The 18,867-nt window shown below is 37.6% G+C and overlaps 2 protein-coding genes across 2 annotated transcripts in view; one reads left to right on the forward strand and one right to left on the reverse strand.

Annotated features, from left to right (window-relative positions):
* The window catches only part of LOC117978598 (variable charge X-linked-like), a 657,335-nt gene that overhangs the window by 290,105 nt on the left and 348,363 nt on the right, over positions 1-18,867 (forward strand). The window lies entirely within an intron of this gene.
* LOC117978565 (variable charge X-linked-like) lies at positions 2,753-3,811 on the reverse strand. Its single transcript, NM_001427540.1, has 2 exons — positions 3,439-3,811; positions 2,753-3,245 (listed from the first exon to the last, which is right to left on the reverse strand). The coding sequence occupies exons 1-2, from the start codon at positions 3,538-3,540 to the stop codon at positions 2,877-2,879; spliced, it is 471 nt and encodes a 156-aa protein (NP_001414469.1). The 5' UTR covers positions 3,541-3,811; the 3' UTR covers positions 2,753-2,876.

The following is an 18,867-nucleotide window of genomic DNA, read 5'->3' on the forward strand; positions in this document are numbered from 1 at the left end:
AACAGCTTACCTTCTAAAATAAATGATCACATATAGAATATATATTTTATATATTGTATATTTATCTTTATGCATTACATATTTATATATTATATATAAATATAAATATATTTACATATTTATATTTGTATTTATATATTTACATAGAATATAAATATTTATATAATCTACATGTGAAATAGATCTCTATCTAAATGTAAATACATAGAAATAGATATATAAATATATAGAGATTATATATTTATCTATAAATATACAGAGATTATATATTTATCTATAAATATACATATAAATACAAACTATATATGTATCCATTAGAAATATACAGGTCTTTTCTAAATATAAATATAGAAATACACAGGTCTTTTCTAAATGTATCATAAATTCTACTATGTAAAATTCTACTATATATAGAAAAGACCTCTGTGTTTATATGTTTATATAAATACCTGTGCATTGATATAAATATGTATAAAACCTGTGTATTCATATAAATATATATAAATATAGGTTTAATATATATAACACATTAGAAATACAGCAGTGCATTATCCTATATATAGAAAAGATCTGTGCATTTATATAATTATATATGTAAATGTACATTACATATATACACATTAGAAATACCCATCCTTTCTATATATAGCAAGTTCTATATTATTCTCTCATTGTAATTATTGACAACTGGGAATTTTGTACTTTATTTATTTTTTATTTTTATTTTATTTTTCTTAAAATGATAATTTCCTTTCTTTTTTTATCTGTGAAGGATGCTTCAACAATCACAACACCTTACCTTCTAAAATAAATGATCACATATAGAATATATATTTTATATATATTTATATTTATATATCTCTTTTCATGTATTTATATTTATAGATAGGTTTCATATATAGATTTGATGTCTATATTGATATATTATTTATAAATATAAATATGTTTAATGTTTTATATATAATATATAGAATATAAATATTTATATATGTAATCTATAAATATAAAAACATAAGATATATTAATATATAAATATACATAATAGGTTCTACTATGTACAAAAAAGAGTTGTGTATTTCTAATGTGTATAATCTATATTTGCATTTATTTATATTTATATATTTTATATATAAATATATATTCCATATTTTGTCTATATGTATATATTTTATATGTAAACATATGTTTGTCTATAGTAAATATAGTTGTATATTTTATTTATATAAAAATTTACATATATTTGTATATAGTAAATTCTACTAGATATAGAAAAGACCTGTGTATTTCTAATGTATGGAAATATGAAATGTACTTTCTGTCTCCTCAGTTGCAAAAATAAAAAGGCTTTTTTCAAGTGGATAGATTTTTCACTACTTTGAATTTTTCTTCTTAATTATATTAGATTGTAGGGAGGGGACGCTGAAAGGAAAGAGATGGAAATGATTCTTCCATCGGTTTCTATAACCGAAAAGGTATTTTGACAGTGAAACCTAAGTAGGTAGAATCCAGTTCTTGGTACCTGGTGTATGTGCTAGCAAGATTGCATGAAGAAACAAACCGTATAAGAAGCGGAGTCATCCTGTGAAGGGGAAATTTGTCTCCAGTGCTCAGCCATGACGCAATCCTTATCCTCCTGTCTGGCTAACTGTGACCTGTCCCTGTGACCTCAACCCCGCGGGACCCCACTTCCCTCCCTCCCCACACACCACTTGTTCCTTCCTTCTGTCCTTTCTCCCTCCCCACACACCACCTCTTCCTCCCACCCTCCCCACACACCACCTCTTCCTCCCTCCCTCCCCACACACCACCCCTTCCTCCCTCCCTCCCTCCCCACACACCACCTCTTCCTCCCTCCCTCCCCACACACCACCTCTTCCTCCCTCCCTCCCTCCCCACACACCACCTCTTCCTCCCTCCCTCCCCACACACCACCTCTTCCTCCCTCCCTCCCCACACACCATCTCTTCCTCCCTCCCTCCCACCCCACACACCACCTCTTCCTCCCTCTCTCCCCACACACCACCTCTTCCTCCCTCCCTCCCCACACACCACCTCTTCTTCCCTCCCTCCCCACACACGTCCTCTTCCTCCCTCCCTCCCCACACACCACCTCTTCCTCCCTCCCTCCCCACACACCACCTCTTCCTGCCTCCCTCCCCATACACCTCCTCTTCCTCCCTCCCTCGCCACACACCACCTGTTCCTCCCTCCCCCCCTCCCCACACACCACCTCTTCCTCCCTCCCTCCCCACACACCACCTCTTCCTCCCTCCCTCCCCACACACCTCCTCTTCCTCCCTCCCTCCCTCCCCACACACCACCTCTTCCTCCCTCCCTCCCCACACACACCACCTCTTCCTCCCTCCCTCCCTCCCCACACACCTCCACTTCCTCCCTCCCTCCCTCCCCACACACCACCTCTTCCTCCCTCCCTCCCTCCCCACACACCTCCTCTTCCTCCCTCCCTCCCTCCCCACACACCACCTCTTCCTCCCTCCCTCCCCACACCACCTCTTCCTCCCTCCCTCCCCAAACACCACCTCTTCCCCCCTCCCTCCCTCCCCACACACCACCTCTTCCTCCCTCCCTCCCCACACAGCTCCTCTTCCTCCCTCCCTCCCCACACACCACCTCTTCCTCCCTCCCTCCCCACACACCACCTGTTCCTCCCTCCCTCCCTCCCCACACACCACCTCTTCCCCCCTCCCTCCCTCCCTCCCCACCATCAGAGAACACGGAGTCACTCAGATCAATTTGCAACACATTCATTTTATTATCAACAGTATGGCAAGCACCCCGCTGGTGAGATCTCTGAGGTCTGGCGGCTGGGCCTGAACTTAGTCGCTGCTCTCGGAGATAGGGGAGTAGCTGGCCGTCTACACACTCGGTAGTTCTTCCACCTCGCTCTCCTGACTCAGTGGTTCTTCCATCTCGGTCTCCTGACTCAGTGGTTCTTCCACCTCGCTCTCCTGACTCAGTGGTTCCCCCACCTCGGTCTCCTGACTCAGTGGTTCCCCCACCTCGCTCTCCTGACTCAGGGGGTCGTGCTGGCTCCCCTCGCTCACTGGCTCCTCCGGCGGCAGCTCGTGCTGAGGGAGCTCCCGGCTGGGCTGCTCGCTGGGGCCGGGTGCCGCTGGCCCGCTCTCCGCCTCAGGTGCCGTCACGGCCGCCATCTTTGTCGCAGCCCCTTTCTTCCCGCGTCTCCCTCTACGAACCGCTTTTCCCTTCTTGGCCACCTTGGCAGTCTGGAAGGACAACAGGGACGATCACAGAAGGGCTGTGGTTTAGGGACGAGGATGGAGGAGGCTGGGAACAGGGACGTGTCCTCAGAAGCGGTGGGGACCGGGTTGGGGGGTTGTGCCAAGTGAGGACAGGAGAGGCTTCTTGTGAGGAAGGAGGCGAGGGGAAGACGAGGAGGAGCTTGGGAGGGTCACTCACCTTCTTCTTCGGGCCACTGGGGCTCAGCTGAGAGGAGGCCTTCCTCTTTGCTGCCTCCTCGGCCTTGGCCGGAGGTCCCGAGGCTCTCGGCTTTGGACTCATCTTCCGCAGCTCAACGTCTCGCAACGGTCGACTAACTCCAGGCTGTCTGGCCTCCCTGTATATACCCCTCTCGCGATCCCAGGACGAGACAATCACGCCCCTGAGCTGTGATTGGTCAACACTCCACTACCCAGCCAATGGTAGCCCTGGGTGGGAAGGCAGGCCTTATACGTCACAAAGCACCATCAGGACATGGCGGATGAAGTCGGGGGCGGGGGGTGGGGGTGACATCTAATGAGGAAGGCAGGGTGCTCTAGTTGGAGAAAGGGAGATTTGGGTTAGCACCCCTAAAGATAGTTCCCAAACTGACATGTCGCCCCTCCTAAACTCCCCATGTTCAATTTTGGCAGATCACGTGGCACGGGAGGATATTTCCGCCATATGTTTCCCCCGGACCTCCCATTCAGTGGTACATTCTGTTCCTCCACACCTGCCATCATTACCCAGTTTCTGTATGACCTACCTAAAATCCCTCCATGCTAACTGGGATAGACGGAGGGCTATATGAAGACGTCAATTGACCAGGCACAGTGGCTCACGCTTGTAATCCCAGCACTTTGGGAGACCAAGGTGGGTGGATCACCTGAGGTCAGGAGTTTGAGACCAGCCTGAACAACATGATGAAACCCCATCTCTGCTAAAAATACCAAAATTACCCGGGCGTGGTGGCACGCACGTGTAGTTCCAGCTACTCAGGAAGCTGAGGCAGGAGGATCTCTTGAACCCGGGAGTTGGAGGTTGCAGTAAGCCAAGATTGTGCCACTGCACTCCAGCCTGGGCGACAGAGCAAGACTCTGTCTCAGAAAACAACAAGAAGAAGACAAAAGCTATCTTATCTGTGCGTTCTTTTGTATTTACTCATTAGGATAAAGAGGCAATTCCAATGAAAGTAGGACTTCAAAAAATAGATATACTCTATGGCCATATCAAAATTATTAAAAGCACCTTACTGTCTGTGTTCTTAAAAAAATTATACTGCTGTAAATGATTAAGGCAACCGAGCAAGATATATTAATATCAATGCTGAGCCACTGGTTTGTGGGTATGTCATTTCCACAGACATCAAAATGCTATTTAGTTTGTTTTGGTCCATCATTCAATGATACCTCCCCTTAGAATTGAATGAAAGCATTTTGTTAACATTTATGTACGCTTACAATTATTTCACATCTGTGGCAAGGTAAATTATGTAGAGTGCTTTGTTTATCCAGTTTAATATTCGTGGATTATGTGGAAGTTTATATGGACATCTAAAAACTTGAATGATGAATTCGCCTGCCTTTCCTTTTTTTAATGTGCAGTTTTCACATGAAACAACATATAACAACGTGTAAAAAGATTTTTTGCATGTAACATGTTAAAAAGATGTACATGTTTTTACATGTAAAACAATTTTACATGTAACATGTAAAAAAAGAAATGTTCATTTGGAAACACTTTATTTAGTAAATATGAAATTCAGAATATATATGGAGTAAGTGAAGTAAATGTATTCTTTTGCCACGTTTCTGAAATTCCATTCATGAATCCTTCAAAACACAGTACTCCCATTGGGAGGAGAGGAGTGACTTCCTCTCATTTTTCCTCGTGCTATTTATGTTAATTGGCCCCTGTATACCACTCATCTTTTCTAGGTTTTCCAAGTTTAAGAAAAAAAACAAGTTCATTCAGATTGTGTTTTTCTGCCTGCAGTCATGTATACAGCAATAAGTGAGTCCCTATGGGGAGCATTTAATTCCTAAAGTTTGCATTTTCATAAAGGATTTTCCTTTTACCCAAAGCGTGTGTTGGTACTACTAAGTACTATGAAGTACTACTTTAAGTTTCTAAAAAGATCCTTATTTGAGATCTCTTTCAGTAGTTACAGAGCCAAAATAAGCACTGCAGAGGTCCATGTCTGAGTTCTGTTGTACATCCTGGGTTATCTGACTACTATTTACTCGATAGTGGAAGGACAAGAAAGAGGCCACAATGTACTTAATGATGGAACAGTTGATGTTCATGCCACCCCTTACTACCTCAAATGAGTAACTGTGTACTTGAAGTCATATTATTTTTAGAGACCAGGTGTCGCTCTGGCCCAGCCAGAATGCAGTGGTACGATCATAGCTCATTGCAACCTTGACCTCCTGGGCTCAAGCGATCCTCTCACCTGAGCCTTCAGAGTGGCTGGTACCACAGGTGTGTGCACCACATCCAACTTATATATAATATATATTATACACAATATAATGTATAACATATTATACACAATATAATGTATAACATATATTATACACAATATAATGTATAACATATATTATACATAATATAATGTATAACATATATTATACACAATATAATGTATAACATATATTATACACAATATAATGTATAACATATATTATACACAATATAATGTATAACATATATTATACACAATATAATGTATAACATATATTATACACAATATAATGTATAACATATATTATACACAATATAATGTATAACATATATTATACACAATATAATGTATAACATATATTATACACAATATAATGTATAACATATATTATACACAATATAATGTATAACATATATTATACACAATATAATGTATAACATATATTATACACAATATAATGTATAACATATGTTATACACAATATAATGTATAACATATGTTATACACAATATAATGTATAACATATGTTATACACAATATAATGTATAACATATGTTATACACAATATAATGTATAACATATGTTATACACAATATAATGTATAACATATGTTATACACAATATAATGTATAACATATGTTATACACAATATAATGTATAACATATGTTATACACAATATAATGTATAACATATGTTATACACAATATAATGTATAACATATGTTATACACAATATATTGTATAATATGTTATACACAATATATTATATAATATGTTATACACAATATAATATATAATATGTTATACACAATATAATATGTATTATGCATAATATAACATATTATGTATAATGCATAATATAATATATTATGCATTATACATAATATATAATCTATTATACACAATATATATTATCTATCATACATAATATATATTATCTATTATACATAATATATATTATCTATTATAGATAATGTAAGCTATATATTATCTATTATACATAATATATATTATCTATTATAGATAATGTAAGCTATATATTATCTATTATACATAATGTAAGATATATATTATACATAATGTAAGATATATTATATATTATACATAATGTAACATATATTATATATTATACATAATGTAATATATTATGTATTATGTATTATACATAATGTAACATATTATATATTATATATAATATCTATAGCATAATTATATAATATCTATAGCATAATTATATAATTATGCTATAGACGTTATAAATATCTAATATATTAGATATATAATCTGTATAGCATAATTATGTAATATGTAATAATACAAATTTTATATATATATAAAAAATATATATTTTATATATATATAATTTGTATTATATATTATATATTATATATAATATGTAATGATATATAATATAGAATATATAATATAATTATAATAAAGTATAATTGATATTATATTATATATTTATATTATATATTAGATTTTTATATTATATTATATATATTCTATTATTAATTTATATTCTATATAACATATACATAATATAATATATATAATATAATATAGAATAATATAATATATATAATATAATAATATAATATATATTGTATATAATGTATATAATATATAATATATATATTATATATGATATATAATATAATATGTATAATAAATATATATTATATATATTATATAATATAATATATATAATATATAAGATATAATATAATTATATATTATATATGATATATAAGATATAAGATATGTAATATATAATATAATATGTATAATATATATAATATTATATAACATATATTATATATATTATAGAATAATATATATCATATATACTATATATTATATATAGTATATATTATTATATAATATATATTATATATAATATATATATTATATAATTATATATACACACACACACACACACACACACACACACACACACACACACGTTTTTTCTTTCTAGAGATGAAGCCTCCCTGCATTGTCCAGGCCAGTCTCAAATTCCTGGCCTCCAGTGATCCTCCTGCCTTGGCCTCCCAAATTGCTGGGATTGTAGGCATGAGCCAGTGATCCTGGCTGCATTATCTCACTCCTATGTGGAATCTAAAACAGTTGAACTCACAGAATCAGAGAATAGAATGTGGTTTCCAGGAGCCGGGGGAGGTGGAAGGTTGGGGAGATGTTGGCCAAAGGGTACAAGATTTCAGTTAGACAGGAGGAGTAAGTTCAAGAGCTCTATTGTAAAACACTGTGACAACAGCTAATGATAATATTGTATTTTTAAAGATTGCTAAGAGGGTAGATTTTAAGAGTTCTCACCACAAAGAAACTTATACTTAGGTGAAGTAATGCAATCGTCAACTAGCTCGGTGTAGCTATTTCACGATGTATACATATTTCAAAGCAACCTGGTGTCGATGGTATATACCATTTAAGTTCGTCAATTAAAATAAGTTAGTGAAATGTTTGGAATTAAAAGTAAAAACATACACTTATTGCCCTGCAGTTCTATAGTTTCATGTAAAGTCTGGACTGAGTGCCTTTGGGTTAACATTCAAGATGACAGTGGGGCAATGTCCCTTCTGGGGGTTGTAGGGGAGGAGCTGTTTTCTTGTGTTTTTCAGACTCTGAAAGCTCCCACCATTCCTTGTCTCATGGCCTCTTTCTCCATCTTAAAAGCCAGCATTTTTGGGGTCAGATCCTTGTCATGTGGCTGTCTTTCTGGTTCCTTTCTCCTGCCTCTTTTACACTTAGAAAGACCCTTGGGATTCCACTGGACTCCCCCAGAGATAACCCAAGATAATATCCATGCTTCAGGTCAGCTGATTGGTACCTGTCAATAGCACCTTCCAACTCATTTCCTCCCTTGCCTTGTCGTCTCACATGTTCACAGGTTCCAGGCATGAGTTCCTGGACATCTTTGGAGGGTACTTATTTTGCCTACCAAATACACCCTTTCTTTAAATGCACCTCATCTTAAAAATGGCATTGTTTTAGGTGGGCACAGTAGCTCATGCCTATAATCCCAGCGCTTTGGGAGGCGGGGATGGGAGAATCACTTGAGGCCAGGAGTTTGAGACCACCCTGGCCAGCATAGCAAGATCTCATCTGTACAAAATAATTTTTTAAATGGCACCATTATAAAGAGGGAGATAGCGTGGATTCCATCCTGGTCTCAGCCCTTGTTGAAAAGTGTTGACTTGCATAAACTGAAAAGCCACAGTGACAATAAAAAGCTCATCCCTTGCTACTCCTAAGGAGAAACGCTGGCTCCCATAAGCAAATGATGTGAGTGTAAGTCTTTGTGTATGTGTCCATGGGCTGGGGAACGGGTTCGCTGAGTTAATGGAGGCTTTGAAGTCTGTACTGTCTTCCACCTGGCTGCAAATTGTATACAGTAGTTCAAGGGATCCCCTCACTTCAGGCCTCCCGAATACCTGGGAATACAGGCATGTGCCACCATGCTGGCTAATTTTTTTGTGTGTTTTGTAAAGACATGGTCTCACTACGTTGCCCAGGCTGGTCTTGAACTCCTGGCCTCAAGTGATCCTCCTGCCTCAGCCTCCCAAAGTGCTGGGATTACAGGCATGAGCCACTGCATCCAGCTGACCTATGTGCTTTGTTTTTTATTTTATTATTTCATTTTATTTTTATTTTATTTTTTGGGACAGGGTCTTGCTCTGTCACCCAGGCTGGAGGGCAGTGGTGCAATCATAGCTCACTGCAAACTCTGCCCCCGGCCTCAAGTGATCCTCCCATCTCTGCCTCATGAGTAGCTGGGACCACAGGCATGTGTCACCATGACCAGCTAATGTCTGTATTTTTAGTAGAGATGGGGTTTTGCCGTGTTGAAATAGACTCTCTTTATTTAAAACATATGTCTGTCTATTCCTGAGTACAGTTTAAAAACATCTTTTTTTATTATTTGAATTTGTAAGGGTCTTATGTGTAAATAGAAAAGAAAATGCTTATGATAAAATTAATCATAATTAAAATTATTGAATAATTAATATATTAATATATTTGCTTAACAAAATGTTAATATTCTCTTAAAATATCATTACTAACACATAATCCACAAAAATCCTACCTTGGATTTTATTACATAGTTTAGAACTTTTATTGCATGTTCTTATCTTTGTAGTACCATACATGAATTTTAACATCTCTAAGCACAGGAGAAGATTGTATACGTCATTGCCCTTACCTTACAGCTAATAAATGATTGATCATTTCAGAAAGCAGGCATTTAAAGCTGTGTGAACATGAAGCATTCATCATTACAGATAGATGCTCTTGATCACATAGCTACATGGTATCCAGCAGTTGCAACTTACAAAGTGTATCAGTCCAGGATCTGATTGGTTCTGCAAATTTAGATGACTCATTTTCCAATATTTTCAAGTTGCAGCCCCATGTTTTCATACATGTCATTTCTGATTTACCATTAAGCATGTTCTGGTAAATTGTTTCTCTCGACTGCTCATGCAGTGTTTTGAACTGGTGCCATAGTGGATTTATTTTCTTCCCTTCAGTATAGACAGATACATGTGCTTATTTCTAAACCTCATTAGCTGCCACTAAGGACCAGGAAGCAAAGTCCAAGTGACTGAAAGCGGTTTCAAGTTATTCTTTGATTGGCTTTCGGAGTGAGTTTGATGCAATCTCCTCACTTTTCTAGCCAGGGTGATTTGGCCAAGTTATCTGTCCTCAACCATTCCTGTTTGGGCTGTAATACTGTTTTGCCAAACACAGAAACACTAATGTAGATAGCTCACACTTACGGTTTCCAGAAATTTTTTTCATACAGGGAAGTTTTCTTAAAATGTATCAATCTCTTTTTTTTTTCTAAATCCACAAACAAGATTGAATAATATATCACATATACATTTAAATACATATTGTAAATATTTGCATATGAATATATACAATATATGATTAATGTAAACCATTTTGTTTTCCTTACATTTCTTAAAATCAAAGCCAATGAAAAACATTTTAAGTACAATGATATAATTTACTGATAAAAGAAAATTATCTTCCCCTCTTCTATAAATTTACAGAGCCTGGAATTTTTATCAGATAAATTTTGGATACCTTATAGCACTAACATAGTCCTTTTTAAAAATATGTTTTTGAAATTTAGCTATTATTTTTAGTAGAGACATGATCTCACTATGTTGCCCAGGCTAGTTTCCAACTCCTGGCTCCAGTGATTCTCCCACTTGGCCTCCCAAATTGCTGGGACTACAAGGAATGAGCCACCATGTTGGCCCAGCATAGTCCTTTACAAAAAAAAAAAAAAAAAAAAAAAAAAAAAAGGCCACCATAAATATTTGCGGAGATATTGAGTGAGTGGATGGATTAACAAATGAATTAATCAATGAAGCAGTGTCTGAACTTAGGAGAAATTTTTTTTTTTTTTTTTTTGAGATGGAGTCTTGCTCTGTCACCCAGGCTGGAGTGCAGTGGTGCAATCTCGACTCACTGCAAGCTCCGCCTCCCAGGTTCACGCCATTCTCCTGCCTCAGCCTCCCAAGTAGTTGGGACTACAGGCGCCCGCCACCACGCCCAGCTAATTTTTTGTATTTTTAGTAGAGACAGAGTTTCACCGTGTTAGCCAGGATGGTCTCGATCTCCTGACCTCGTGATCCACCCGCCTCGGCCTCCCAAAGTGCTGGGATTACAGGCGTGAGCCACCGCGCCCAGCCTCTTTTTTTTTTTTTAAGGAACATTAGTTAAAATGTACTAAACAGCTCCATACGACTTCTCCAGAATGATGGACATTGCCCTATAGACATATATGAAAAATGTATATGTTTATTTATAACAGATATACAACTTCCTTTATTACTGTATTCACTTTATGTTGTACTTATTTTTCTACAAATGACTACAAAAGCCTGTTTGGTTATAATACAATTTCTATAGGCACTTAAACAAACAAAATAGCTCCATCCTTATTTGTGTTCAAAATTTGAAAGTTGCTATTTTGGGGTCATTTTTATGTTCATATCTCTTTTTCTGAATTTGATTTTGTAATGCTTTTTTGTTACATTTATTTTAATTTTTTTATTTCTATAGGTTATTGGGGAGCAGGTAGTGTTTGGTCACATGGTATTTGGTAACACAAGAAAGTTCTTTACTTTTTTGAGATTTTGAGATTTTGGTGCACCCATCACCCGAGCAGTATACACTGAACCCTATTTGTAGTCTTTTATCCCTCACCCTCTTTTCACCCTTTCCCCCTAAGTCCCCAAAGTCCATTGTATCACTCTTATGCCTTCGTATCCTCATAGCTTAGTTCCCACTTACAAGTGAGAACATGTGATGTTTGGTTTTCCATTCCTGAGTTACTTCACTTAGAATAATAGTCTGCAGTCTCATCCAGGTTGTTGCAAACGCCATTAATTCATTCCTTTCTATAGCTGAGTAGTTTTCCATTGTGTATATATACCACAGTTTCTTTATCTACTCGTTGATTGATGGGCATTAGGGTTGGTTCCATGTTTTTGCAATTGCGAATTGTGCTGCTATAAACATGGGTGTGCAAGTATCTTTTTCGTATAATGATTTCTTTTTCTCTGGGTAGATACCCAGTAGTGGGATTGCTCGATCAAATGGTAGTTCTACTTTTAGTTCTCCAAGGAATCTCCACACTGTAATGCTCTTTTAAAATATGTGCTTTTTATTTCTTGCTTGAATTTTTTTTTTTGTATTTGGAAATTGATTTAGGAAGTATATGTAATCCATAGAGACCTCAGCCCATTTTTAAAGATTCATGTTACAAACACTCCAATAGCTTCCTGTGGGTCTGGCATGGTAGGAAGTACAGGTGAAAGAAGACAAATAAGACAGAACTGGTATTCTGGAGCTTGAGAAAATGAAGAACCCTGGCAATCACAATGCAGTGTGAGAAGTGTTGTGAGACATGCATTTGCGGGACCCCTAGGGGCACGTGTCTGTCTCCTAGTGCAGCCCAGGAGGTATTGTCATGGAAGGCATCCCTCTTAAATCATCTCCCAGAGGATGGCATCTGATGAAGGTAGGATGCATATTCCAGGCAAAGGAGGCAAAGGCACTGGGTTATTAAAGTATTGCAAATAACTCCTGCACACTTCTGGTACAAGTACAAATTGGTACAATCCCCGAGGAGAAATATTTGGTAATATCCACCAGTAATAAAATGTATTAATGATGAGATATGGGACCCAGCTCTCCCAGCTGTTCCATTTTTGAGAATGTTTCCTGCAGAGACACTTGCCCATGGATGACGTGGCGGATGCACAGTTTTGTTCACGGCAGCCCTAGCCTTCGCACAGAGTTACAAACACCCTAGATGTTCCTCAGGAGAGGAAGGATTCAATAAAATACTGTGTGTCCAAATGGTGGGAATGCCACTACAATCAAATGATAAGGAAGACTTTCTGAGATATGATGTTAGGTGAAAAAAGTGGGTTGTAAATGGACGTGTACGATATACTATATATTATGTGAACAAGGGAAAATACATATATGCCTTTACTTGTTTCTTGTAAATGTATAAAGTCATCTCAACGTGTAGGTAAGAAGCTGACAAAAATATTTGTCTCAGTGTGTGGTGTTGTTATATGGGACTAGATACAGGACTCGTTGGGGTGAAGGATGAGAGGGAGAGAATGGTCCAAGAAACAGCTACAGACCTTCTCCAAGCTTCTGCAGTCATCAACTCATGGCCAATTCCATTTCATCCCAACTCCTAGACATTTCTGCCTGCCCCAGAGTAGAATATCTTGTATATATACAGATGCACACACACACACACACACACACACACACACACACACACACACAGACACACACACATATTCATGTGCTTGGCTTATGGCCCAAATAAGATCCATGCATAAAAATTAAAGGTAAAATTTTTCTTTTAAATATGTACTTTGTCAACTTCTGCAATAATTATAAAAGCCTTAAATTATGAATGGAGTAAAGGGAGTTTGTTATTATTATCAAACTCTCCTAGACACAGTTTTATTTTTATTATGATTTTTCTTTTAACTCATAGTGATCTTTGTGTGTCTTTTTACGTTTTTAAATATACAGGGCCATTGAAGGTTTTCTTTAGGCATTAACTTTTTAATTTTTGTATTATAGTTAGAAAATTTCAGATTCTTTGAAATTTGAGAAGACATACTTTATGTCAAGTGGGTAACCAAGTTTTAGAAAATTTTCTGGAACGCTTGAAAAGAACGTGTTCTCCAATTATTTCATGTAGTTTTCTATATATGTCCATTACAAGGAGCTTATTAAACTATTAAATCTTTTATATTTATATTAGTTTGATCTCTATGCCAGTCATAGACCATTCTCACAGCTGGTGAGAATATGCTGAATTATCCCAGTATAATGGTGGATTTGTTCATTTCTATTTTCATTCTGTTAATTTTTCTTTTATGTATATTATATATAAATGCCATTTAATTAGATGCATATAGATTTAAATTGTTATAGCTATCTGAGAACTTAACAGATTTTCCCATAGGGATAACTGTTTTACCAATAAGAATGACTTTTGCATTAATATTTAATTTATCTGATGTTGATACAATTAAGCCTTTTTCCTTGGATTGATACATGTTTGGTATTTTGTTTTCCATCTTTTTCTTTTCAAACCTTTTGTGTCTTCATCTTTTCATTATAGAGTTTAATCTGTTTGTATCCATTGTGTTTATGGACTCATTTCTGTCATCTTATATTGTACTTTCTGTTAGTATACTTGCTTTTCATATCACTTTTATTCTATCTTGTTTGTGTTTGTTTTATTTTAGCTTGATTATTACCATTTTATTTTGTCCTTTTTTGGGTCAGAAGTTACATCCTCTAATTTCATCCTTTTATTGGATATTATAGAAATGTTATAATATATATTTTTTGAAGTGTGTACACAAATAAAGTGAATGAGTAACCTGACTCTTCTTCAGAAAAATATAAAGACCACACAAAGTGGGCACATAGCTGTGGAGGGACAAAGGTGATGCTGGGCACACAGACTGACCACACAGAGCTGGGTCTCTTCAACAATGTCATATGTCTATGTGAAGAAGGATGCCAAGGCACACTCTAAGATAATGTGTGTCTGGGGGGGAGGAGGCGTGTGTGTGAATGTGTGCGGCACACCTGATGCATGCTCAGGAGTGTATGTATATCTATGTGCACTGTTGTTTTTAATTGAAAAAGTGCATAGCTTTCATTTTCACAGGAAGTTATGATGCCTCATACAGCAAGTACCTTTGGTACCTTTGGATAGACTTTTTTTTTTTTTTTTTTTTTTGAGACAGAGTCTTGCTCTGTCACCAGGCTGGAGTGCAGTGGTGCGATCTTGGCTCACTATAACCTCTGCCTGCCGGGTTCAAGGGATTCTCCTGCCTCAGCCTCCCGAGTAGCTGGGACTACAGGCACGCACCACCATGCCCAGCTAATTTTTGTATTAGTAGAGATGGAGTTTTGCCATGTTGGCCAGCCTGGTCTTGAACTCCTGACCTCAGGTGATCCACCTGTCCCGGCCTCCCAAAGTGCTGGGATTGCAGGCGTGAGCCACCGTGCCCAGCCTGAATAGATATTTTAAGGTAGCATGTCATTTTTGCCATGAATTTGGCAGCTGTCTACATCCTAAAAAGCTAGATTCAACTTTGAAACTTCCCCAGTCTAGGAGAGTATAGTGTAAACAGATCAATCACCATAGAAGGGGGATTAAACAGACATATTCTGAGCAGGCAACTGGAACATGAAACCACTTTAAGTAGCAGAATTGGGCCTGTTGTGTTTAGAGGCACAAAAGGAACTGTGAAATATCTAAAATCCAATAGCTAAGAGAAATTTCACATGGAGAGACTGAGAAACTTCTGCAATAATTATGAAAGCCTTAAGTTATGAATGCAAAAAGACAGTGTTGCAGATGTTTCTGTAGAAATCTACAAAAATGAATCTATTGCCCACCGAAACTCAGGACAGTAAGGAAGCAGAAAGTTACGGCAAGACTGGGCTAATTCTAATTCCATTGGCCATGCCCGGCTAAGCATTTCATTAATTCTTTACTGAGAAGAGATTTGAATTACAGTTGGCATCAAGAAGTAGTTACATCTCTATTTGCCAAGATCAATCATTCAGCAAGATTTAATAATTGATTCAGTAATATAGAGTCAGTCATTCCTAAATAATGTTTTCTGTTTGTTTTATACATGTCTGAAGCAAAAGGACAAAACAATTATTTTTAAAAATGAAAGGCCAGTACCAAAAAGGCAAAGTCAAAATTCTGCAAGCTTTGGTGCTGATCATGGGTTGGCCAGATATACTTTATTGCTTTTGGAAATGGTTCTTGAGTGATTAGTGTAGGAAATAGTGTAGAAATATTCTGGAAGGGCTTTCTCTGCCTTTGTGTGAAGATTTCCAGTTCCCCGGAGCCACAGAGCCTGATTCATTTGTCTACACGCAATAATAATAATAATAATAATTATTATTATTATTATTCTGAGTTGCTTGAGCTGTCTCTCTCTCTCTCTCTCTATACACACACACACACACACACACACACACACACACACACATATATATATTCTGGTTATTAATCTCTCATTAAATGTATAGTTTGCAATTATTTTCTTCCATTCTTTAGGTTGTCTCTTCATTGAAAGTTTATTATACCATGCAGAAGCTTTTGAGCTTCATGTTATTCCATTTGTCTGCTTTGTTTTTACTGCCTGTGCTTTGGACATCTTACTCAAAAAGTCTTTGTCCAGACCAGTGTCCTCAAGCATTTCCCCATAGTTTTCTTCTAGTAGCTTCATAGTTTGTGGTGATAAACTATGAGCATGCAGTTTTGACTCCATTTGCCAGTGTTGTGGACTAAAGTTGTGAGGACAGAATGGTTTGTGTTTTCATAAGTTTTCTTATGCAAAGTTGATTTGATGACAGTGGCCTCCTAGGAATGAACTTTCATCAAAACATTGAGGTCTCCAACCAAACAGACACAAAAGCACTCCTTAATGTGGGAGTCTTCAGTACCATATAAAATGTGCAAATTAGCAACATTTCTGAGTATTGAGCTCCAAGATTCGACTCTGGAATATTTTATGGTTTTCTTTGTTTTAATACTTAATGGAGGAGACACATTTTTGCTTGTAAACGAATAAACTCATGTGTCTAATTATGTATTAGGAAAATGAGGTCATTTCCTTCTATGTGGTAATATATTCACATATAGGGGGAAATGCCATAATATATGGGACAATAAGGTGGATAATACTATACTAACAAATATAATAAAATGAATAATATGAAAAAAACATCAAGAGATGGAATTAACTTTAAATACAGGGCAGATATATTTTTATCAGCTTGCTGGGCTAGCACTTTTCCTTACTTCTCTCCCTGAAGGGTCCTCAATTCTGTTTCTATTCTGTGTGTCTTTTTCCCCCACTTGTGTGTACATATGTCCAGGGCCCCTCCCCCCAAAGCCCTTCAACTAGTTATTCTCCAGCAGAACATTTTTCTGCCAGTAAAAATATTTTCTTTCAGGAATTGGCTAAAAGCTATTTTCGTAAAAACTTGCCTATATGAATTGAGCCTATAATTATCTGGCTCTTTCTTAGGATTTCTGCAGAGCTTATGCACACCTAAAGCGTACCAATTCACACTTGGTTCCGGGGTCTATAGTAGAGTCACAGAAACATGACTCCTGTCATGAATGCGAGCTAGGATGTGGTCCCTAAAGCAGGGGATGTGTCTCGAATGCCTCTTCAATCCTTGTACAGTGTCTAATACAGTACTGCTTCCACAGTGTTGAGCAGCAGTCCTTAAGAGGGTGGAGTTTAGAATTTGATCTTTGCAGACCTGAGTTTTAATCCTGACTCTATAACCTATAAGCAGTATAAGAAAGTTACTCAAACTGTCTGTCTCATTTGTCCAGTGGGGACACTACTCATTTTACAGGGTGTGATGGTTAATTTCAGGTGTCAACGTGACTGCCTTAAGGAATACGTCAGGAATTGGTAAAGCATTGTTTCTAGGTGAGCCTGCACAGGTATTCTTGGGAAGATTGGCGTGAGCTGGTGGACAGAGTGGGGAAGATGTCTTCAATAGAGACAGGCCCCATTCAATTCTCTGAGGGCCCAGATAGAAGAAACAGGGCAGAGGAAAGGCACTTTCCTCCCTTTCTCTCCTGGAGCTGAGACTCTTCTTTTCCTGCCCTTGGACATCAGAACTTCAGGCTCTTTTTATACTGAGAATTACACCATCCACTTCCCTGGTTCTGAGGTTTTTGGGTGTGGACTGAGTCACACTCCTGGCATCCCAGGGGCTCCAGCTTGCAGACAGCTTGTCCTGAGACTTTTCACCCTCTAATTCCCCTAATAAATCCCCTCTCATCTGTCTTTGCTGATAACCTGTTGGTAGCGTCTCTCTAGAGCCCCGATTAATCCATAGGGGTAATGTGAGGGAGAAATGAGGTCGTGCATGGAGAGCATTTCACACCCTGCCTGACACATGCCCAGGTCCAACAGGCTGCAGCTGCAGTTATTCTAGAGCTTAGCATCAGTGTTCAAAACAGCGGAAGGCCTTCCCTCTGGTACCCAGCCATCGCGTTGAGCTTCTCCTGTCATTTTTCAATTCCGGAGTGTTTTTTGAGAGCAATCCTCTGTCCTGTGTATCACTGACGTGGAGCCAAAAACAATCTGTATGCGTGGGGATCTGAAGCTGGGAATGACCAATAGGTCAGAAAGTTCTTAGGAGTCAGGAGCAGAGGAAGCTGCATGGTCAAGGGGAATCGAAGTGAGCCTTCCTGCCATGTGTCCTATTTCCTGCGGTCTAATGAGACAGAGACATATGTATGTATGCATCATCTCATGCTTAGCTCTTTAATATGTACAAGGTGTTTTCAAATTCTCCCACCGTCTTTGACAGCTGAAAATCTCAAGATCACCTGTTGTTCATGACTGTTGTCAAGGGGATCCTCCCTTTAGGGACACAGGAAGATTTGCCTATAATGCTAGGAAGCTTTGATATTTATCATTTGATTACAAAAGTCAACTGCACCTTTGCTGTTATATTATTTTGGGTCTTTACTCATTCCACTGTTTATTTTAAGCCTGAGATTGTGGGTAGTT

This window comes from Pan paniscus, chromosome X (genome assembly GCF_029289425.2).
Source record: "Pan paniscus chromosome X, NHGRI_mPanPan1-v2.0_pri, whole genome shotgun sequence".
NCBI lineage: Eukaryota > Metazoa > Chordata > Mammalia > Primates > Hominidae > Pan > Pan paniscus.

Excerpts from the sequence above, each read along its gene's own strand:
- LOC117978565 (NM_001427540.1), bottom strand. The coding sequence starts at position 3,540 with ATGAGTCCAAAGCCGAGAGCCTCGGGACCTCCGGCCAAGGCCGAGGAG. Across the intron at positions 3,246-3,438 it reads CCAGTGGCCCGAAGAAGAAG|ACTGCCAAGGTGGCCAAGAA; the intron begins GTGAGTGACCCT and ends TTGTCCTTCCAG.